At 41.2% G+C, this 25,239-nt stretch overlaps 1 protein-coding gene across 2 annotated transcripts in view; it reads left to right on the top strand.

Moving 5' to 3' along the window:
* Nucleotides 1–25,239, top strand: part of LOC111231854 (receptor-type tyrosine-protein phosphatase F-like) — a 114,333-nt gene that overhangs the window by 81,045 nt on the left and 8,049 nt on the right. For both annotated transcript variants that reach the window (XM_022759111.1, XM_022759109.1), the window contains exons 9-11: nucleotides 13,315–13,508; nucleotides 21,662–21,779; nucleotides 23,952–24,533. In XM_022759111.1, coding sequence (XP_022614832.1) covers nucleotides 13,315–13,508; nucleotides 21,662–21,779; nucleotides 23,952–24,533 — 894 coding nt within the window. The remainder of the gene's footprint in view (nucleotides 1–13,314; nucleotides 13,509–21,661; nucleotides 21,780–23,951; nucleotides 24,534–25,239) is intronic.

The raw sequence follows: 25,239 nt of genomic DNA, 5'->3' as shown, positions 1-25,239 counted from the left end.
CGAGGAGTACAGAGAGAAAACCCATCTTCCTCCATCTCCTCCTCCTCTCCTTCAGCACATTCCCCCATTCTGCCTGCTGCCTGTTGCTCAGTATCAAAATTAGACACTGTTTCCACCTCCATCTGTACACCTGTCTGTCTGTCCCTCACCCCACCACTCTGTGTCTGCTCGCCTGTCTGTCCCTCTCCCCCACCACTCTGTGTCTGCTGACCTGCCTGTCCCTAACCCCTACCCATCTGTGTCTGCTCACCTGCCTGTCCCTCACACCCACTACTCTGTATCTGCTCACCTGTCTTTCTCCCATCTCCTCCACTCTGCAGCCTCTCTGTCCCTCACCTCTACCACTGTGTACCTGTGCACTTGTCTGTCTTTCACCTGGACTGGGTCCCTCTGCTTCACCTATATGTGGACAGGCTTTAATCAAATGTCCCTCCCCTCTGCAGTAAAGACATTCCATGTTTTCAGAAGTTACATAAATCATATAGTCAAAGTCGTCCACCCTCAGATTGAACACAAGATTAAACTATTCATTTATTTTATTTAAGATCATATAGACCTGGCATCTGTGTGAGACCACATGACTGAGCTGAGGGCTTTACAACCTGAGGGCAGTTTATTAATAGGAGACACTATTTTTCCATGTCTTGGTAACTCCGTTAGCAGAATTCGTCACAGATGAAAGGCAGAACATTAGACAATATGACTTTTTTAGACGGTAGAGAGAGACAGAAGACACAAAAATGAACGTCTCATTTATCACCACTCCACTTTCCACCACCACCATCACTCCATTCATCCTGGCTGTAGATTTTACACCCTGAGGTCCCACCACCTCAGCAACAGCCAAAGCACAGTCATTCACTGAATAATGAGAGGCAAACCTCTCCATTGTCTTCCAGAAGAAGCAGTATTCAATGCGGTCAAAGGCCTTTTCTTGATCTAATGAGATCAATCCAATGTTTACACCCAGTGAACTGCAGACCTCCTAACCGTCCTGAATGATGTAGACGTTATCTACCATAGATCTTCCAGGCACACAGTACATCTGGTCCCAGTGGATGACCACAGCTCCTCTCAGACAGATGGCCAAGGCTTTGGAGAGGTTCATGTAGTCGGTGCAGAGGAGAGACACAGAGCGACAGTTTTTAATGTCCTGCAGGTTTCCTTTTTTAGTCAGGAGAGTAATGATGGCTCTGCAGCAGGACAGCAACAATGAACCAGCTGTGAGGCTCTCATTAAACACTCGTCTTGTGTGACGATGTCCCACAGGTGTTACACACTGTGCATTCTGACAAATAGTCTAATAAAGGCTCTGAGTCAATACATACAGCATGTTGTGTCCATCTTAAGAAACATGAGAGTGTGCTGATGTGCAAGACCTTGGATTCTGCTGTTCTATCACTGTTCCCCTAATAACACGAACACTATTGAACAACTTTAATTAAGAGCTTGAGTGCATATCTTCCATTGGATCTCTGCCTCTCTGACATGCTGCAAAATATGGACTGTAATATTTATGACAGCTCCCAGAAAGAACCGAAGGCCTCTTTCAGCTACTTGTTTTACCTGTCAGGAGTGGAATCCCAGAGCCGGCAGACACACTAAAAAACAAAAGTGTTCAGACTAGTTACTTTGATTTCCACTCTCTTGCTACCAAACCCATCACGTCAGGAAATTTGCATGGTCTACAGACGATGACTCTGCTGTCATCTCCCTCCACTTTTTCATCTATCTGCCCATCTCTGTCATCTCTTCTGTGTGTTCACAGCATATATTTGGGTCTTGTCATATTATAATTGTCATCATCTGCTTTGTGTTTAGCAATGTCAGACGATTGCCATGAGGTAACACGTTGTTGTTAAAGTGAGATAGTACACACAATTAAATTATTCTTTTCAACATCCTTTCGTATAGTCAGGTTGTAGTCAAAGTGCTGCTAACCCTGTGGATACAAAGAAGCACACTGCTCCTCACCAACATGTGGTCCATATCCCATCTCATCTCTGAATAAAATTCAAATGTCGGGAGGAACAGTAAGTTCATGGAAAAAAATCATTTAGGTCACTATTCCCAGTCGGTATGGGAATGTGGGGCTCAGTGATTTTCCTCACTGACTTATGCATGTAAAATTATTAAAATTGCCCAACCTCCCATAAAGAAATAAATCCAGTCCAGATGGGACTGATCAACAATCAGCAGCCAAACACATGTAGAGAGAAAAATAACAAGAGTCTCAACATTTTGCCTAAATAAAAGACAAAAGCTTGGAGTTTTGGGACACATAGTCTTTGACAACATGCAGATCAGTGGTTTCCAGCCATAAGTTTGTGGGGCATAAGATGCATAAAGTGATATGAAGGAATTCTGTGGTTTCAGTGCAACCAAAATCTACAGTGGCAAGAAAAAGGATGTGAAGTCTTTGAAATCACTTTGTAACCCTTGCCAGCTTTATGTAAATCAACAATTGCTGATCATAGATCCTCTGAAAGCTCTTTTTGGCGAGGCATGGCTCACATAAACGTGTTCTTCTTTTGCAAAACAAACTCTAAAAGTTTGGGGGTTTTTATCAGTCAAAGTAGCTTTAGTCCACACCCCCAAACACATTGTCTTAACGAGACTCCAGGTATGCTAAAACCTGACACCAATTAGCTTTTTTAAGGTCATTAATTCAAGGGTTCACATACTTTTTCCACAAGCACTATGAGGATTTTTTGGTTATTCTCAATAAAGACATGAAAGATCAATTTTTTTTGTGGTATTATTTAAGACACATTATATTTGTCAATACCCTTGACTTAGATGAATATCAGATCACATTTTATGACAAATTTACTCAGAAAATCATGAAATTCCAAAAGGTTCACATACTTTTTCTTGTCACTGTATAAAAATGAAACGTTATGATAAAGGAAAATCAGTCTTTGGTTGAACTTTGACTTTCCAGATATTCAAAAAATAAATACATCCAGTCTTAAGCAGTCCCAGAGACATAACCTATTCTTTAGCCCCTATGCCTTCCCACTCTGCCACCATTTGTGAATATACCTGCAAGCTTTGGGATGCCTTCTCCTTTCTCTGACAGAAACAGGACATTCATTGTTACCCAAAATATTTCATAAAGGATTCAATTATGAATTAAATAAATTATTATAAGACCATCTTATACCCATCACTGACAAAGATGTAGACGTACAGGCAATATCATGGCACTCATTAATGGCACAATAAGCTTGTGAAAGGAAAATTCTTAATTTAATAAATAAAAACTTGAAAAATAAAAACCCACATTTCTTGTTTGTGGAACTTTTTGCCATTCTTTTTCTGGTTTATCCTTTATTTTTTCCAGTTACTGAAATTATACAACACAGGAAATCAAGTTAAACAAAAATAAAAAAAATACATGTACCACTCTGGCACAGAATGGTATGTTCTTTCCAAAATATGATACGACCTCTAATTTTGTTGTGTGTACACTACAATAATAGTCTGTTTGATGTGAGGCAATTTATTTTTATCGTTTTGAAATACATACATGGAACTCACATTTGTAGGTCTGTGGCATTTCATCCAGCACTTCTCTTCTCTCTCTATTTTTAGCTTTAACTGGTCAATCAGTTGCTTGCCTTGCTTGTCCTGACAGCACGCCACTGCCTTAACCTGTTTTACCACTAAACTTTAACACTAAACTTGCCAAACACTGCTTCTGTTGCCGAGTTGCTAGAGCCTGGATAAATGCAGTACACAAGTTGTATGAGTTTTTAGTATTATGTTTAATTAGTCAAGAACATTCAGTGCTGCAAATTCCTCTTGAGGCCGGTTTACTTCTGAAGAAGGGAGGTTTTGGGGGAAGGCACTGCAGCCAAGGAACCAAGACTAAAAGTTTCAGAGGTCAAAATGAAGATAAAGATACTTAGTTCCTAGAAAGGTTCCTAGGTGCCACTTACAGCTGTATGATTGAGGAAAAAACAATTCACGATAACTTTATCACGATAGCTATTGAAAATTCATCTTTAACTTCTTTGCCTTTTGTGTCTTTTCTCTGGCAAATGAATTAGACTCAAATACGAATGTTGGGAGTCTGTAACCATAACTGTACACAACAACACAAAAACAATTACACTTAATGGATAGCGAAAAGGCAACCAGATGAACTGACAAACAAAAGACCCACAACGTCTAACATCTGCCATCATGATATATGTGCATTATTAATATAATCAGTATTTCATTTTTTAAATATCACTGTTATCATCAATGCCGGTATATTACAACAACCCTAGAGCTGATGAAGAGTTAAAAACGTGCCAATAGACAATTTACACTTGAATTGTTTTATTTTTGTTTAAACAAAAACTTTAGATGAATTAATGAGATACAGAAAACTGGACCATTATATCTTTGAATTTAATTTATCATTAAGTCCAGTGCCACCATTCAGGACCACTGCAGGGAATAGCGTATAGTGAAACATAAAGGAGGCCAAGGTGGTGGAACATTTACTGAACACACCACCACAAGCATTTACTAACCAGACTAACCAAAGTTTGACCAAAGTTTACTTGTCATAATGTTTTGATGATATTGAATATAATAATAATAATAATAATAATGATAATGATCAATGAAAGAACAAAGAAAGTAACAATGACTCTAATCCAGTTTTATGCCTGGTTTCATTTCTTGCTATATTATCTTTTTTAAGTCAAGTGTGCTCACTTCGCAAAATTTTTTGAAACTTTGGATGTCACTGATCTCCTGCCTCTCTTTTCTAGTATGATGACATGACTTTAACCTGTTGCTGCTAGGCTAAGGTGTCTGGAGAGTTGTGTGGCAACATGACATGCTGTTTCTCTGACAGCAGGTCTGAGGCGTTAGCTATATGGCCACTATGATTCAGTTGGGCGGGACTGCTATTCGTAGCATGCATTTGTTATTACTGTCACTGCTGAAGACAATTCAGGAGCAGAAAAAATGTACATCCCAATTCTCAGAGCCATAAGACAGACAGCATTACAACAAATCATTTTTGTGAAGGCACAATTGGCCATGTCATGACCAATGAGACCAAAGAGTAATGGGCTCATTTCTGGAGCCACTACAGAAAATCAGTGTATCCCAGATGTCATGGAGGCTTACAAAGTATAACAGTATATCATGGAACCTCTTCTCTAAAGCTCACTGTTCTGACCAGCTCAGGCATATTTGACTAGGGCTGTTTTACAGAAACTTCCGAACTTGCAGAACTTAACTGCTTGGTCACCATCATAATGGAAAAAAGCCATTGGAGATGAATAGCTCTCAAGTCAATATTCCTATCCTAACCAAGGACAGGAAACTGTTTTAACACAAGCTTCCTAACTTGCCAAAATCTTAAATAAACTCTCTTTAGAATAACCGTTCTGACTTTCACTTTTCTACCACTTAGCTAACTTCTTTCATCCATATGGTTGCTCTTTTATTACTCTCTACACAGCCAACAAAATGTCAACAGGCAGATCTTATCCATTGAGTGTTTCATGGCAGACCTTAACAAAGTACAGACTATCCCGGGCCATGATCCTGCAGTTAGCCAAGCAGCTGGTGGGTGTATTTTTGAATTTCAGACAGAGCCAGGCTAGCTGTTGCCCCGCTTTCAGTTAAACTAGGCTAACCACATCCTCTCCAGCCATTTACACACAAATAAGTTGCTATAATTACAAAGCACATATAGCAACATTCAATTTTAGAGCCTTAATTTGTTTTTTTACCTAAGCATAAATATTTTTAAAACTAACAAATTTGACAAATTTGAACCATATTGTATTAAATCAATTCTTTCTATTTAACGTTAAGCTTAATGTTTTACCATTGATTGATTGATTGATTGATTGATTGATTGATTGATTGATTGATTGACCCCCTCATTGTCTTCGGCTTCTCCCATAGAAGGTACAATAAAAATACATACATTCCACATAACAAAACATGCCATTAAAAACATACAACATGTACAACATACAATAGAGCAAATGAGCAGATAGCAGCAGATTAAATAAATAAATGCCAGAGAGCAAATCTTATAAAATAAGAAATGAGTAACAAGTGTTCTCAGTCATTTTTTGTTCAATGCCTGCATAGTATAGGGAATAAAAGACTTCTTGTATATGTTCTGGCTAGACCTTAGGGCCCTGAATTGACGACCACATGGAAGCTGTGTGTAGTGGGTGTGAGGTATTAGCAACTATGTATTTAGCCCTTCTGTGAACAGCACTGTCAAATATATTGCAAAGCTGTTTCTGTGACTTGCTAATCACAATTTCAGAAAGCATGCTTTGCTCTTTATACTCAAGTTGCTGTACCAAGCTGTTATATTAATGATAAGATACTTTTAACCAGGCTCCTGTATGCCATTTCAAGTATGTGTTGGCTAACACTAAAGCTCCTCAGCTTCCTGATTAAGAACAATTGTTGCTTAGCTTTACTAAAAAAAATGCTCTCTGTGCTCTCATTAAAATTCAGGGTCTAATCAATGATTGTGCCCAAGTACAGGCTGGTTATTCAGTATGAAGGGTGGATGTTTCTGATTCCTCCTGGTTTTGTTTGTATTAGAAACTTAACTTGGATCCAAACACGTCTTGTTTTTTTTTTTTGTTTTTTTTTATTCCCAGACAGCGCTGTTTCATGAGTTAAACCCTGAGAGAGATAAATCTAAATAGCTCTTTGAGCACTGTTTCCTTCCTCACTTCAAAGCGCTAACCCTTTCCACCTGCTGTCCCTTTCTCTCCCACAGCGTCTCTCACTACACTTTATTTCTGCACATCTACTGAATTTTAATCCACACTCTTTTTGTTTCTTTCAATCTCTCTGCACCCCATTTGACTTTGAGCTCTCTTCGCTGGCTGGATTTCTCCAGCATCTGTCCATTGTCCAGAGTGTGTAGCACATTGCTCTGCCCATGAATCCACCCTCCATCTCACATCAGTGACCGAGAATCACTTCATTCTCATTTTGTTCATGGTACCTATAGTAGCTAATGGCTCAGCTCTCAAGCTGCTGTCTCATAAGTAATTCATTTTTTATAAACTTTACTGAAGCAAAGTCTTTATTAACATTGATATTCAACAATTTTTCCAATTCTTTTAGCAGTATTTTTCTCTTTGCCTCTGCTTTTACACCAACCATCACATCTCACTTTTACTTTATATATTATAGAAACTTTATCAGTTTTTCTTTTATACATTTTATATATTGTCTTTTATACTGATTTGTTTCTCTCTTTTCCTGTTTCCTCCCCTTTCTCTCTCTTTATTTATTTTGTACTCCCCTTACTTACACACTATATAATATACCACATAGGATAGGATATACTATACCACATAGCCCTCCTTTGCACAGCATCTTTTATTACAATAAAATATCAGCTTTTTTTGGACAAAAATTGCTGCTTACAGTACTTCCTCGACTTCAATGTGATTTAATTTAAAAATTGAAGCACAATCAGGCCTGGTGAATGGTTCCCTTGCTAAATCAGTTAACAACAGTTGAACAGTTACCTTGTCACATATCTTTTTTGTATACGCTCAAGGACAAAGTATTCAAACCTGATCTTGTCTTTGACAGGCTGCTTCTATACTTAGTATTTCCTCCAAGCTTTAGAGTGTGTGGTGTTTAAAGATCTGAATGAATGCAAATGAATCACCAGCATGTTCTGGTTGTTCAGGTTGTGGATTTCTTTAATCTGAGGGAGGCAGGAGAAAGAGACTGCAGGCAGGCACACATACTGGACATACTGAGAGAGATGCAGAAGAGACAATTAGTGGTCACAGCAGCATTTGACAGCTGCTGCAGAGAATTCCCAGCACCCACATACACACAATCTAGCTTCATGCTGTCCATCAGGATGACCCTACAAGTTTAAAACCAGCATGGACTATGTAAGCTTTACAGAGCCTACATTAAGCATCACACATGCCATATTAGTGTTACTTTTAGTGAAATCCATCTGGAAGACAGGACACAGTGCTAGTCCACAGCCAGAGCTAAAATGCAAATGATCCCACATTGTTAAGAGTCTTACTTTTGAGATGTAGGTCAAATCCACCATAGAATCCAAGATAGCAAGCGAACATCTATGTTTATGTTCGCCATCATTAGTAGTCACTCATGTCACCTTCTCGTTCACTCAGATCACTCCACTCTCTCAGATAAAATGCTTATGTAGTGTTTATGTATGAAAGAAATTTGCCATCAGCCCTCCTTGGGGTGTTTTTTGGAAAGATTTATGTCCTTGTTGAAAAATTTAGGAAAACATTTAAGCCTCTTCTTTCCCCCCTTCTTTCAGTCAGAAAACTGCAACAGTGTGCTAACAAGTAGGTCAGACTGGGACAACTGCTAAACCACCACATGGTCAAATCAGCCCAGTTTAACTATGCAGGATCAGAGTTTACATCCAATGGTGCCAATTCAAGATACAGTATGCCCTTCATATATTGAGACAGATAGTAAGGGTGTGGAGATCAGGGTGGTGATTGAGCTTGTAGGAGGTTCAGATTTTTAAAATCCATAACCAGAATCTTTCTCTAACCTTAGCCATGTTGTAGTTGTCATACAGATATTGTAGAAAGCGAGAATTGTAAAGAATATTGGTATTGGGCATAAATAAATAAATAAAAATGTGTCAGTGAATGTAATTCATGGCTTTGCAGAATCATCCATTACAGACGTTTTTGTGTTTTGATAGAGTTGTCCAAGATGAAAGTGGTGAAGTGTACATTGGGCATCTCTGTAATGAGGCAACTATCTAAGTGGTTACAGTAGCACTAAACATCAAGAAGTTGTTGGGAAAAAACCTATGTCTGACCTACTTGTCAGCACAATGTTGTAATATTTCTTGAATGGCTAGAGATTATTTTAATACATGGCAGCAGACTGACTTCTGGTACATGGGTCTTTTGTTCTTCTTACACACTATACTGATACACTATACTTTGTTGCTCAGAGAAGTTGACTAAAATTTTTCCTCCAATGTTTGAAGTTTGATTCTGGAAGATTGCTGATACTATGTGACAATAAGTCAATAAATTAGACAATTATACAATTAGACAATAAATTTAGACAATAATAAAATAAGACAATAAATAAAACAAAGACAATAGCAGCAAATAAGTGATATTGTACAGCTGGTGAGTGAAATTATTGCACATGGTGAATTATTGCTCATGGTGATTTGTTGATCTTTGGTATGTGTGTGTATGGTCTACTGTGTGCAGTGTTTGTTGTACAGTCTGACAGCAGCAGGAAGGAAAGACCAATATCTCTCCTTCACACACCACGTGTGCAGCAGCCTGTTGCTGAAGGAGCTGCTCAGTGCTGCCAGAGTGTCCTGCATGGGGTGGGAGATGTTTTCCAACAAGGATGATAGCTTAGCCCCCATTCCCCCTTTCTGATCAACCTTCTCAGTCTCTTCCTGTCAGCAGTGGAGATGCTGCTGCCTCAACAGACCACTCCGTAGAAGATGGATGATGCCACCACAGAGTCATAAAAGGTCCTCAGGAGTGCCCCTGCAGAGTTTAGGTGGCTCCCAGCTTTTTCCAGGTGGAACCAATCAACAAAGTCCTGGGTCAGTTCTCTGTATTCCCTGTCATCCTCATCAGTGATGAGGCCTATAATTGCAGAGTCATCAGAGAACTTGTGCAGGTGGCAGTTAGCAGAGTTGTAGGAGTCTGATGTGCAGAGCGTGAAGGGGATCGGAGCCAGAAATGTTCCTTGTGGGGCTCCTGTTCTCACAGTGCTCCCAGCCTTTTCCAGGTGAGAGTGCTTGTGCTGTAGCTGCTGATTCTGAAGAAAACTTGGTTCACTCTTAGTTAATCCTAAGCAGGTCGCTGCTGTTGAGGAGAGGAATGTTTGCAGGCTGCTGGAGGCAGGCCGGCGAGAAAGCTGGTTCAGGTAGGAGGGCTGACCTGGGCTGAGGGGAGAGCAGGAGCTGCTCTCCTGAGCAAGCTGAGAAGAGAAGAGAGAGGGGAGAGAGAGAAGGAGATCTGATTTTGTTTGGTGACACCCTGGGGGGTCACATGTCACACACAACCAACACTGACTGGTCAGTGAGGTCCCTGGGGGAGGGTCGTCCCCAGGTGTGAACAGTGAGGAACTGTGAGGAAGTGAGTTCCTTTGTCTGTGGAGCAGAGCAGTATCACATTGTTTTCTTGCCTGCCCTTTCAAGCCCACCCTGTCTTGTTTGATGTTTCTGTTTTCTCAGGTCGAGATGGTAAGGATAGGCCTGTTGGATCCTGTCACACAGAGCATCCACAACCTCTCTATATGTCTGTTATTCAGCTTGTTCAGGTCATATGTCATTGTTGATAGGGAAATTTCTTTTGATCTTGGCCCATATCATGAGACTGAATCTAACACAGAAGAGTCTGCGTATTTCTCCGGTGCTTGGGTGAAATAGCAACAAATCTGTCTCCTCCCTTTGTAATGTTTGGCAAGTGAAGGACGGCGTCCCTCATCTCCCTCTCTGTCCACGGTCTAAACACCACCTGGAGACCCCCACCATCGGCATCCATCTCTGCCTGCTGGTGTCTCTCCCTACTTTTTGACTCATCTAGCCTCCAGTCACCCTGGAATGGTTCAAACCACCTTTTCCCTTTATCTGAATTTCTCCCGTTTTTCTTTAATCTCTTTCTGCTTCTCCTCCTCCAAATGCTCCTAATTGTGTTAGTTGTTGCCCAGTAAAAGTTCCCTTATAGGGAAAACCATGGTTATTTATCCATTCTGACAGTTGGGCCAAGCTACTATCACCATATCTTTCTTTCATGAATTTTAAATTTGTGCTATTTTGATCAAATGTAATCAAAGGGGGATCCTCTGTCTTGATGCTGAGTTTCCCATTTTTTCCTAACATTGACCGCTCAGTTTATAAATCACTTTCTCTTTATATTTCACCTGATGAAATATCTTATGATTATCTGATGTCCTTAGTTCAAGTAACTTGTCAGTCATACAATATTTACCTGGTAAATTTTTGTAGAATTTTCTCTGTAGGCAAACTCACATTCCACAGAACAGAAAACCTTTTTTTTTGCAACTGATTATTTATTTGTATAAGCAAAACGGTCTCACCAATCCAGGAGCAGGATTCTTTGTCAAAAGGGGAAATCAGCGAAGATCCAGTCTGCCTCGGACCAGCAGTTCTTCATCTCCAAAGGACTTTTAGGCAGAGGTAGTGATGGCAGACTCACTGAGTCCCACTGCATGCAGTTTTCCTGTGGATCTAGAGACAGAAAGGAATCACTCAAGATGTCCCATCTGGGGTGCCAAGTTTGTGGTGGAAATTCAATAAAGTTGGTTGAGACCAAGTTGTCTTTTATGAGTTTTATTAAAAGACTTTGCAAAGGGGTCAATCATTCAGCAGGTGTCTGAACAGAAGGACACTTTAGGAAAGAAAGACAAAGTAAAAACAGTCCCATAAAGTTTATAAGTTCACATCACAGTGGTTTTCCTTCAAATGAACACTTACAGTACAAGTATATGTAACAAGATGCATGTTACAAGCAATAGCACCAGAATACGTGACAGGATATACATTTTCCAATTTTACCAGCTTCATGCCGGTAAAGCTAAAAGCCACAACCTAAAGAAGGGCGTAGTCTCCATTTAAAGCCTTGCCAGGGTTTGTTCAAGTCAAGAGTAATTGAGGTCGGGGGGTGATCTGAGATCAAAATGTTATGAAATTTCACATTAGACATTGGATATGAGTTTCAAGTCCAGTAAAAAATTGTCAATACAGGAGTATGTCTTATGCATTTTGGAGAAAAAGGAATATTCTCGATCTGTAGGGTGTTTTAACCTCCATATATCAACTTAGTTGGTGGAAGAAATTATATTATTCAGCACCACAGATGCATTAGTTGAGCTACACGTTTTCTCTGATGATCTGTCAAGATACTTTTCAAGAATTACATTGTGGTCCGCTGCAACAATCAGGTTTGTGCTAGAGAGGTCAGGTAACAAGTCAAAGGTCTTGTGGAAGAAGGCTGCATCATCAGTGTTCAGGCCATAAATATTTAGCAGCACGAACATGAACTGAATTAGGGTACCTAGTGACTATGAGAAATTGACCATTCAAGTCACTCAGTAATTGCCACCCCTCAGGCTTTACTAGAAAATGTGAATTGAAATATCTGATCAAATATCAAGATCTCTCAGATGGTCTGATGTGAGTTTTTTGAAGAAACATGAGATCTGCCAACAAAGATTTAAGATGTGACAATACATCAAATAGCTCTTTGCATGCATGACCTAGACCGCAAACTCTCCAGCCCCCCCCTGCGTACCTCCCCATGACATGTAGGAGCGCAGGACACATTATACAAACAGTAACAATAATTTGCCCCAGACAACAAAAACAATGAAAAACCACCAAAAATAGAACACACACGGAACTTATGCTACGCCAATACCCATTCCCTGCCTCAACATACTGTTTATAAGGGATGCTCTCTATCCCAGCCAGATAAAAAGGGTAATGAAACTGCTAGCTGGCTAACAACAAACTTAGCTAACGATATACAAAAAGAAATACTGATCTGAACAAATATATAATATTCTACCTGAAAAAGGTATCATGAGTCTGGGCTGTAAGGCCACAATTACCTGGGAGGAATTAAGACAACTACCAACCATCACCATGTAGTAGGAATTTCCAGAGCCCATATCCAGAAACAGGGTTAATCATGTCATTTTTGTACTTGAACAGTATTGACTGGGCAAAACCAGATCCCACTCAAAGACACAGCGCTGGCAGCATGAAGTCACAAAGAAATGAATAGAAGGAAGTTGTGTCAGTGAACATATCCACACTGACAGAATGCATCAGTGAGCAGGATGAGAAAGACTCACATTGTGACATTTCAAACCACATCTCTGTTTTTGTTCATGCTGGAGATGAAGACAGATCCTTCAAATCCTGTCCAAAACTTCCTGACACTGAAACTTGTATGGTTTTTATAGAAAATGCTCTTGGAGACTAGACAAAAATTTAAAAGAAACTGTCAAAATAAAGCTGAGAAGTCATTTTTCTGATAATGCAGAGCAATTCAACTGTCAGAGAGATACTGCTTAAGGACTCATGGAATTTAGTACAAAACATTTCATTAGGAAATCCTTTGTAAAAACTGTGTTCAGCGGTATCTACAAATATGAAATTCAGGCAGCTTACTGTGGTAGTGTGAGCAGATTTGTGTTATAACCAAATTGTAAACAATATACAAAAAAGAAACCTTCATCGTTCCCTAAAGACTTTAAGTGGAATTTGTGTGCTGTGTTGTGCTGCAGTGCCTGGAGCTCCTCCCAGGAAGGTGGAGGTGGATGCCCTCAACTCCACTGCCCTCAGGGTGACCTGGAAGTCTCCCTTGTCTGTGAAGCAGCATGGCCAGATCAGAGGCTACCAGCTGGTCTACTCCAGGTTAGAGAATGGGGACCCTCATGGCCAGCCGATCATCATGGATGTTTCTCATCCTGAAGCCCAGGTATTGTCACACTGTTTCACTTGAGTTCAGTGACACGTTAAGCAGGTGATTTTTGTTTCTTTAACTTGATGTAACACTGACCAACTAAGGGCTGAAGAAGGGAGAGTTTGGTTCCCATGAGTAACTGGGAAATGCTATTACTTGACAAATGTCAACTTCAGTTACTTCTGGTAAATAAGTGTTTTTATGGTTGATTGATGAAAAACCGCACAACAGGGACAAAATACAGAAAGCCATAAAGTAATCACAATCAACTTCATCAATTTAGTACTGCACTTTACAGAGAAGCAGTTGCACAGACGGGACATATCCCATCACTGTTCACAATACGAAATTAACAATTTTCATTCATGTCAGCTATGTGGATGAATAAAATAATATTCAGCAAAAACCCCTTGCATACAGAATGTGAGCAAATATGAATTAAATGACAGTTTTGTCACTGTGTTTGTGCATGTTATGAAAATTAACAAAATTCACATTCACATTACATGATGAAACTGTTGTGAAAATGTATCAGTGGACTCACCGTAGGGGCAGAACAGTGGCGAAGTGGTAAACACTGTCACCTCACAGCAAGAAGGTTCAAACCTGGGGCTTAGGGCTTTTCTGTGTGGAGTGTGCATGTTCTCCCCAGTGTCCGCATGGGTTCTCTCTGGGTACTCCAGAGGTTAATTGGCAACTCTAAAGTGCCCATAGGTGTAAGTGTGAGTATGAGTGATTGTTTGTCTCTATATGTCAACCTGTGATAGACTGACGATCTGTCCAGGGTGTATCCCGCCCTTGCCCAATGTCAGCTGGAATTGGCTCCAGCTCCCCGCAACCCTATAAGGATAAATGGTATAGCTAATGGATGGATGGATGGATTCACTATGAGAAGCAGGGATGAGCAATCTTCACACAGGATGGACATTAATTAAAGCTTCAACAGCAAAATAATCTGGCAATATATTACAAGAAAACAGTCTTCCTCCTCTTCATCATAACATTTTTAACTCACAGCTGTTCTCTCTCTCACACACAGACTAGGTGGCAAATATCTTGCAAGCATTGTGTCTTCATTACTGTCGTGTCATGTCTGAATAAAGCATTCGGAACATTAATGTAATAAGTTGTTACAAGAGGTAACAAGAAGTGATACTTTTTATCATTCAGACACCTGTGTCTGATTGTGTGATCAGGGCTAATGAAAAATAAGAACAGTGCCCTCTTATACTTAACAGGGTAATGCAACATTATAAAATATCAAGTCTCAATGAAACCTATTGTTGACTGACTGAATTATTAGTGCATTATTAATACAATCATTTATTTCTTAATACCATTATTAGAGACAGCATCATCATAATGTTATATTAGTTACATTGATATAAATGTCAGTAAATAGACCATATAGTTTCAGTTTTTTACTTAATTTCTTTATTTTATTTTAATTACTTATTTATTTTGTGATCTGACTTCATCCTCCACCCAAACTACTGAGACAAAGCTTTCTCTTCCACAAACACTTCAAAATGTTAAGAGTAAAATTGATTTGGAGCAGTTCTCTATATAACCATTATAACCAGAGAACTACCACCAGAATACTACCACCATTACAACTGTTTCTGTAAAACCATTTAAGCGTGATGATTGAGTGGCATGATTTGAATTAGTTGGGGGTTTCTCCTTTCTGTTATTTCTAGATCTCAGTTCACACCTGTCTTCCAAGTGATGATTGTCAGGCTTGTTATGTTTGATTCTTGTAAAAATCAGGCTGGGACTAGTTAACATGAGCAGCCATAAGAAGTGTGGCATACAAAAGAAAGATAAAAGCAACAGGATATCCAAGAACAAAGACTGCTTGAACGAAAGGAAATTTAAATTTTGGACCCAAGACAAAGACAGGATTAAAGGAGAAAAAACTATTTGCAAGTTAGCAAAAGTGAGAGTGAGCATACTGAAGCAAAAGTCGAAGGTTGCTTAACATCACTCACTTAAGTGGTGTTCAGCTCCTTTCCTCTCAGCTGGTGTCTCCAGGAGAAGTTAAACTGATTTCCCTTATAAGCAGCTTTCCTGTCTTATCTGTGCAAGGCTGGAGGCCTGATAAGGGCCCCATATCTCACAACCAATCTACAACTTCTCTATCTTAACACACACACAGACACACAGACACACACCCACACACACCATTGCACGCCCTTCTTTAAGGAACTGTTTTTAAGTCTCATCCAAGTTAAGTTTCTCCCTTTGGCCTAAGCGATGGTGATGAGAGTTGACACACAGTCTTTGAAGTGATCCCAAGTTCTCTGCACCACACACATATATACACACACCCCTCTCACTCTGATGCATCTCATCCACTAATTGAGCTGGCTACCTGTGGATAAGTTGGACTTTGTATCAGTTATTATGCCTTTTTTCTTTCTTTTACTCTCAGTCCAGGTGGATTGTTTCTTATTAGATTATGATGAGCCAGGGCAGAGACTAAACTTTAAAATTAAAATACTTTACATATATCAGCTGCACCTATTTTATAAATAAATAACAGCGCTGTCCAAACGAATAATCCATATGAACTAAGAAAAAAGTCTGATTGGTTATGACACAATTTATAAACAGAAGACAGCATTGAGGGTGAAGAATAGCGATGACCCGATAACATCTGAAAGATACAAATCACAGCTTCCAGTCAGGACTTTCAGAATAAAATCAGAGCAGAAATGGGATGCAGATTCAGATTGTGAATTGCGATTCTACCTAAAACGATTATCATATGATTTTTTGGCCAGATCACCACCCCTTAATGCATATAATGCATATGTAAAGGGTTTACTTAAATGTTAACACAACTTGATGATAAGAACTTTAAACATTTGTTTTGTGTTTCCAAGGCTGACCATCTGACATGCAGTTCTCTGACAGACCATATTTGCCCCTTAACATTGTGGAGAAACAGCAGAAAGTTTCTGGGTTAAACTTTGTGGCTTTTTGTATTGACATTAAACATTCTCTGTGATGAATGACTTGACTCTCTTGTGTGCTGATGAGTTATTTCAGAAGGAGGCTCTGATCTCAGTTGTAACCTGTTGTGTTGAGCCATGTTTACAGCCCATATGTCTTTGTCAGGGCAATGGACACCAGCCTTCAGCTTGACTGATGACCTTCAAAAGTTCCTGAGTTTCAGTGAGGTATCACCAAAGAAAAGACCAAAAAGCAGTATTTTGCTGGGCTGTGAATACTGAGCTGAGCTGTGTGTAAAAATCCATCAGTTGTTTCACTTGGCTTTCTTTCTTGGCTTTTTAATGCCACCACTGCTTGCTTTAGACTTGACTCCTATTGCTTTTCTTCTAGCAAATCCATGGGTTTTAAGATCTCCCTGAGGCAGATTTTTGGTTCTGAAGAGACATGGCAACCTCTGTGGGTCATCTCTGTTTGCTGAAAAACAAACAGCCCATAGCACAGCACTGGCAGAAGCATGAGACAATGTCTTCATTGTCTGTCTTTGTGATCACATAAAGTTACCCAATGTCAGCTGGGATTGGCTCCAGTCTGACTTTCCTATCTCTCTCTCTTTCTCTCTCTCTCGTTCTCTCTCTCTCTCTCTCTCTCTCGTTCTCTCTCTCTCTCACTACAGCTATTGTAATAAAGGCAAAACTTCCCAAAACACTATCTTTAAAAAAAAATAAAAAATTCTGACCCTACCATCTGTCCAGATCCATCAGACCAGGCTACGTTTTTCAAGGCTTCAACTGTTCAGTGTTGGTGAGCCTGTGTCCACTATAGCCTTGTGTTTTTGTTCTTGGTGACAGGAAGTGGCACCTGACATGGTCTTCTGTTGTTGTAGTTCATCCACCTCAAGGTTTGATGTATTGTGCATTTTGAGATACCTCTCTGCTCACACACTTGTAAATAATATCTGGGGCAACCCAAAAGCCAGCTGGTGAGAGTACATGCCACAAGGGCATAAAAAAGAAAAGCTTGACTATCTAAATAACCATAGCCTTTCTGTCAGCTCCAGTGAGAGGCCCATACTAAGAAGCAAGTATTGCATGAGAGCTCATGTGTTCAGTAACTCCTCCTCACTGCTGTGGCCATTTACCGGATGAAGAGGACTGCAATGGAGGGTGAAGAGGAATTTGGGCCTAAAGCGAGAAGCTTTGAAGAGCAACATTTCTATGTTGATGATGGGCTGAAATTGTTCCCCAGTGCAGAGGAAGCTGGCTCAATCCAATCTCAGATTGTATAAGATTGCATCTAACAGCATTAAAGTTATGAGAGCTTTCCCGGTTGAAGACCTGGCTACCAACCTACAAGATCTGGATATGGGTCAGCATGCTCCTACTATGCAGCACAGCCCAGGCCTCAGATGGAACCTGATACTGATACAGATACACTGACCATCCAAGTTCCTGCCACTGAAAAGTCTTTTACACTATGCGGTGTGCTATCTACTATCAACACCCTATTTGAGCCACTATGGTTCACTGCTGCTGTCAGTCTCAGAGGTCGCTCCATTTTGAGAGAATTGACAACTGACACTTGTGAATGGGATGCACCACTCCCTCAGGATAAGTTCGAGCAGTGGCAGAGGTGGGGCACCTCTCTTCAAGATCTTAAGGAGTTGAAGATACCAAGAGTCTACACTTCAATCCCTCTCTCTGCAGCTCAGAGAAAAGAGGTCTGCATCTTTTGCGATGCATCAACAAAAGCTATTGCTGCTGTTGGCTATCTGAGGGTCACGGACACCGCTGGACTTAGTGAAGTTGGATTCCTGTTTGGCAAGACAAAGTTGACTCCCTAGCCTGACATCATCATCCAGAGGTTGGCTGACCTACCTAGTGATCGCCTGACCAAAGATCCTCCATTCACCTTTGTAGGATTAAATGTGTTTGGACTATGGTGTGTTGTCTCAAGACGGACGTGTGGACACCTGGCCAACAGCAAGCATTGGGCGATCATATTCACATGCATGAGCATGCATGCCATACACATTGAGGTTATTGAATGGATGGATTTTTCCAGTTTCATCAATGCTTTGAGATGCTTCTTCGCAATTAGAGGACCTGTTAAACAACTGGGGTCGGATTGTGGAACTAATTTTATAGGAGCCTGTCAAGAACTCCAAATCATCTCCACAGGTTATCAAAAAAAAGGAAGTGATCCTACCTATCTATCCTATCTACTTTTCCAATCAGGAATGCATTTGGTTGTTCAACCCACCTCACTCTTCACACATCCTCTCCCAGATGCATCTGGAGTCACACATCAGATCCTGAACACAATGTTCCTCAATCTTGGCCCTGTGAAACTGACAACCTTTATGGCTGAGGTGGCCACTGCTATAGTCAACTACAGACTGCTGACTTCAGTATTTACTGATCCAGAGGAGCCTCTAATCATCACCTCTCCTATGCTCCTAACAGAGAAAGCTATGCTCCTAACACAATAAGTTGCCAGAAGGAACTGGTGGCAACTTTGATGATAGTGACCTCTTCACACGACAGTGGTGTCAAGTTCAAAGTTTAGCCAACACATTCTGGGAAAGGTGGAAAAGAGTACCACAGCAGCCTTCAGGGTCAATGGAAATGGAGAACAGAGAGACTAAATCTGCTGAATTTGGCCTTCTGAAAGACAACCAAGTCAAGAGACATGACTGGCCCACAGGACTGATCATAAGACCCTTTCCTGATGATGATGGAATAGTCAGAAAGGTCAAGGGGAAAATTATCAAGGACAGCTTACCAAAACTGTTTCTAAGGACTAAGCCAAGTGACTTGGTAGAAGGTGTGACATGTTTAGGTGAACTCTTAAGTTTGACATCTTAAATATGCCAGGTGGGGAGTGTGATGGAACCAGGTCTGGTTTGCTTTGCCACCCCCTAGTGGTTGTTCTGGGTAGTTCATTTGTTGACCCTAGTGATTAAAATTAGTTTCACTTTCTTTTAGTATCTGGTAGAGCCACATGTTGGTGCTGGCTGTACTCTAACACAATGCTCTCCTTCACAGTTAGACATGGCATCATCTGTAAGTAACGTTTGATTATTAGTATTGATTTATGTGCATTGTTGTTTCCTGCTTAGTATAGTAGAATCAGAGAGTAGATTTTATGTTATATTATTGTATAAGAATATGGTTTTGTTTTGTATTTACAATAGTATATTCTTGAATTTGGATTATAGTTTCACACAAAATTCTAATTAAACAGCCAAACACAACAACTGCTTGTTCCTTGGACCTTAATAGGGAAAGTGTTTAGCTTTCTGTATAGCTGAGAATAGATCCATGAAGATAACCCTTTGTGAGGACAGAGCAGTCTCCTTCGAATAGTAATATAATAATAAACGAATAAGGAACTATGATAGGCAAGCGGTGTGGCCAGTCATTATTGGTTTAGAGGAATGTACAAATACACTGACATGAATGCATAGAGCACAATAATGCACTAGTTACTATATGAAAGAATGATGGTTACTCAACACTGAGGTCACTTTTTGTCTCCCTAATGATTTATATAAAAGATATTTCTTGATTTAGAGCATATACTTTGGCCAGGGAATGGATCTGCTTTTCACCTCCCTGTTAACACCTTACACTGTTTATGATAATGGCTTTTCTTTACTTCCTCTAAGAAGCTGAGGGAGCAAGCCCTTTTCTTTTATTTGTGGTTAGTATACAAAGTTGTGGAGCAGAATATGCCTGTGCCTCTGAATCATTGTGGTATCAGATCAATTAGTGCTGTAAAACCTTGCAACTTGCTTCTCTATAATTTCTTGCTGAAATTCAACACAGAGTTTTTCTATACAAGTCAGAGAGGTCCAAAAACCAAATTTCCAATTTTCACTCTTTTCACTGCTTCTCTGTCCTCTGTCTGCTCTCCGGGAGAGGCTGCAGGTATACAGTGCACACACACACAAACACACACTCACAGAGCAAACTGCATGGCAGAGGCTGCGCCAGACACAGAACAAGTTGAAGCAAAGATAACTGAGGATTAATGGAGTTGTGGACTGTCACTGAACTTCCTTTGGCTGAGATGTTGTATCGCCTGATGGCAGTGGGAACAAAGGATCTCCTGAACCTCTCTGTTCTGCAGCGCAGTGAGATGAGGCGTTTGCTGCATCTATAGCTGCTTCTCTGTCCTGCCAGAATGTTGTGGAGAGGATGGTTGGTATTGTCCAAGATGGCCTCCATCTTTCATTGCATGCGTCTCCCCACAACAGTCCTGATTGCGGTCAGACTCCAATAACAATGCAATGTAATTGTGAATAAAATTATAAATGTTAGGGCACTGGGAAGCAATTAATTGTTAGGGCTTAAGGAAACAGAATAAAGGATATTATACAAAAAAAGACATTGAATATCAAATACTTTATTGAAAACATTAGGGGAGATGGTATTGAGGAGATAATTACTTGAAAAACTTCTATCATGTAATGATCACATTGACTGAAATAACAATGACATAAAGTTTAGGTATGACAAAAAGTTAAAAATGCCATAAGCACATATAACATAGAAATACAAAAAGTATTATAGAGATACAAAAAGTTTCAGGGCGCTGGGAAACAAGTGGTTATTAGTGCGCAGAATAGAGAATGTTATAAAAAAAAGGTTTAATATCAAATTCCTCATTTAAACCATTAGGGGACATGGTATTGAGGAAATAAATCCAAAATGTCTCATGCTGCGAAAGCCTTTTTTCATGATTGACTCCCCTGACAGGCTTCACAACCCTGATCCTAGTGTGTAACGCTCGGGAAGTTTTACTCATAAGTCAGGCCACAAGGACAGCGGATAAGGTATATGACGTCTGGTTATTGTTTCATTTCTTACCACAATATGCACTTCTATCTGGAACCTGGCCTCAAAATAGGTGGAGGTGCACTACAATACAATATACAATCTGACTTCTTTTTGCAACCGGTGGAGGCACCCCCTGATGGTCATTAGATAGAATGCAGGTTTAAGCAACTTCCGCATTAGCTTCATTTTCCAGACCTGGAGTGGATGTCTCTATTTTTATATACATTCTATGGTCTTAACCTGAATGTTGTTGCCCTTTTTTCACTATCTTCTCCTTTTTCCTTCACCTCTGTCTCCATTTCTCCCTGTGTCTCCGTCTATTGTTTTCTCTCTCCTTCCCTCTTTCTTCTTCTCGGTCTCACCCTGAAGGAGGCCATTATAACAGGTCTGCTCCCAGAGACTACCTACTCTTTGACTGTGGCTGCATATACTACCAAAGGTGATGGAGCTCGCAGCAAGGCCAAGATGGTCACCACCACAGGGGCAGGTATGTGTTGCATGTAGATTTTTTGCCAACACCAACTTTGTGGTTAGCTCTGAAAGAATAACACATTTTGACTCTTAAAATGACTGTGGTAAATTCATAAGCAAAAAAGGACACTGCAGCCACCTTTCTTGCTTCAAGAGAATTGAAAGTCCAGCTCAAAAATTTTGTGACATCTGACATCCCTAATAGCAGGACAACATTGTTTGTCAGTGTATTCCAAAACCATAACAAAAGAACCACAAGAACCTGGATTACATCCAAACAGCCAAGAGACTGAACTCCTGCCAGGCCGGTCTCTATTCTTCACCCGGTTCCACCTCACCCTCTCCTACCATCCGGGGTCCTGCAATGCCAAGCCTGACGCCCAGTTCCAGAAGGGAGAGGATTCTGCATCCTTCCTTCTCCCTGTGTCATCGCCACCCTGACCTGGGACATAGAGGAGAGAGTGAGGGTCACCACCGAGGATCAACCTGGTCCCAGCGCCTGCCCACCAAACCGTCTGTACGTCCCGCAAGCTGTCGGAGGTGCTGCAATGGGCCCACACCTCCAAACTCTCCTGCCATCCAGGTTTCAAGACATCTTCCTCCAACGCTTCTGGTGACCCGCCCTGAAGGAGGACACTCACAACTTTGTCAAGGTCTGCTCTACCTGCAACCAGCATAAAGCCTCCCATCAGGCCCCAGTGGGACTCCTTCAGCCTCCAACATCGTACATGGTACCACATCTCCTTGGATGGCCCACTTCGTGCCCCTGCCCAAGTTGCTATCAGCCAAAGAGACTGCCTAGCTGGTCCTGTTCCACGTCTCCCAACTGCATGGTCTTCCTGTTGATGTGGTGTCTGACCGGGGGCCCCAGTTCTCCTCTGTCTTTTGGAGGGAGTTCTGCAGCATGATGGGAGCCACTGCCAGTCTCTCCTCCAGGTTCCATCCCCAGTCCAATGGGCAGACGTAGCAGAAAAACCAAGAGATGGAGACGGCCCTTCACTGCAAGTTCTTCCAGAATCTGTCCTCCTGGTTGCAGCAGTTCCTTACGGTGAAGTACGCCCAAAACTCCTTGACCAGCTCCGCCACAGGCCTATTGCCCTTCCTATGTGCCTACGGCTACCAGCCCACGCTCTTCCGAGCCTTGGAGAGGGAAGGTTCCTGCCCGTCCGTCCAAGCCTTCATCCCCTGCTGTCGTTGAACCTGGGACCTGACACGCACTGCGTGTTCTCTGAGTCGCTACACTGCCTTGGCCAACCAGCTACACTCTCCTGCTCCTGCCTGCCAAGTCGGCCAGAAGGTGTGGTTCTCCACTGCGATCACCCTGACCAGCCCTCCAGCACCGCCACACCACCGAGGGGTGTTCCCACTGACGTGAACCTCCTGGCGGAAGGGCCGTCTGACAATGAGGGTTCCCTCCACTCTGACCCCTCCGCCCACCCAGCTGAGGAGGTGGACTGGTCTGACTCTGAGGAGTTTTGCTCAAAACTTTTATTTCTCAGCTCCAACAACAGTCAGAAGCAGAGGCATATTGTTTTAAGGTTGTCTGTCCGTCCCATCCTTGTGGACACGATATCTCAGAAACACCATGATGTCACAGTGACCTAAACACTCATGACTACACACAGCAATTATGACAAAATTTCACACAAATGGTTAATATTTTATATGTTTCTAATTAAAAAGGGATGTAATCTGAAACTAGTCTGAGTGGCAGACTTACTTTTTTTACAAACTATTTTGAGGAGGAAAGAAATGGGAATGTTAAACTTATAGTTCAAAGTGTCTGTTCTAAACATACACTACAGGGTACAGACCAAAGTGCAAGTTTAACATTGACTTACCATACTTTCCCCAATTGTTCACAAACAATTTTCTTGTGCGATAAGGGATTTTTATGACATTATGGATATATTCACTTTCAGTTTTAACTTTAGAAAGTGGCTGCTCATGCATTACCTGACCTATTTTTAATGATATTACAATTACAACAATTGCTTTGACGATACAATGCAGGTAGCCAGGATTATGACCTTGTAATTATGAGATCCTGTAAAAACTATTCCCATTTTCTCCACCCAACTGAGAAAGAACTATAATTGGAAAGAAAAAATGCTGTTATTTTTTCATGAATTTGGTATTGAACAAGTTATTTAGACATGTGACTGTGAAAGTATTTCCTGTCTTCCAGTGCCTGGTAAGCCCACTATGATGATCAGCACCACCATAGGGAACACTGCCCTTATCCAGTGGCAGCCACCTAAGGAGATGGTGGGGGAGCATGTTGGGTACCAGCTGCAATACAAGAGAGCAGAGGAGGAAGCTTTCACTATCAAAGACTTCAGAAAGATAGATGATCATTTCACAGTTACAGGCCTCCACAGAGGAGGGACCTACATCTTCAAACTGTGTGCCAAAAACCGAGCAGGCAATGGGGAGGAATATATGAAGGAGATCAGCATCCCTGAAGATATTCCCAGCAGCTACCCCCAGAATCTGAGTGTGGTAGGCCTGACTGCCACCTCCACCCAGCTGGCCTGGGACCCCCCTCTTCTGGCTGAGAGGAATGGAAAGATTGTGAAGTACATGGTGGTGTATCGGGATATCAATAGCCAGCACAACAACACAAACCATACCACAGGAACACAGATGACCATCCAAGGTTTACAGCCTGACATAACCTACGACATCAGAGTCCAAGCCTTCACCAGTAAGGGGGGGGGTCCCATCAGCCCCAGCATCCAGATCAGGACCATGTCCACCTCTATGCCAGGTGAGAACCACAGGCTGTTTGTAGCTTCATCTGTGACCTTAGCTCTCTGTACATTACTCCATGATTTCAACATGATTTATTATCCTGACTACATGTGACAAATGATCACAGGTTTTGGCATAAACCTGGCACAGTTCTGTGCAACATGAATTCATTAGTGGGAGGACGACATAAGTCAGCAGGTACACAATCCCATGTGCTTCTTTCATTTCCTTTAAAAGCAGTAGCAGGTAAAATGAAGGATTGAAGCTGAGGTCTCTGAGAGAAAAAGAAAAACAAGTTCATCTCCATTCCCTGAAGTTCCAAAATAAAACTATACAACATATACACAAACACTTACAAATATTAAATTACATTGGCCCAAATATGCTTGCAATCTTTGAATGAGTAGGGCTGCTAATGTATACCAGGTTATCAGATGGAGCTTTAATGGTAAACAAGTCTAACTCCCCAGTGGCAAGAAAACTGTCAGACAAGTCAACATCCTCACTCACAGCTTGACGTTTCGATGTGGCATGGGTGACAGCACAGGCAGAAAAGACCTCAGGATATGTGTGGGCCAGCTTTTTGGAACACTCGGATACCACAGGGACAGCCATAGCCTCAGGCTTCACAAACAACTTACCCCCAGCCAAACCATTCCCCAAAATAAAGTCCACTCCTCTAATTGAGAAACATGGGCGAACACCCACAACCACTTGACCTG

Source organism: Seriola dumerili, unplaced genomic scaffold (genome assembly GCF_002260705.1).
Source record: "Seriola dumerili isolate Sdu_G_001 unplaced genomic scaffold, Sdu_1.0 BDQW01000319.1, whole genome shotgun sequence".
NCBI lineage: Eukaryota > Metazoa > Chordata > Actinopteri > Carangiformes > Carangidae > Seriola > Seriola dumerili.
Note: the sequence above shows the minus strand (reverse complement) of the source record. Positions and strands in the feature narration are given on the sequence as shown.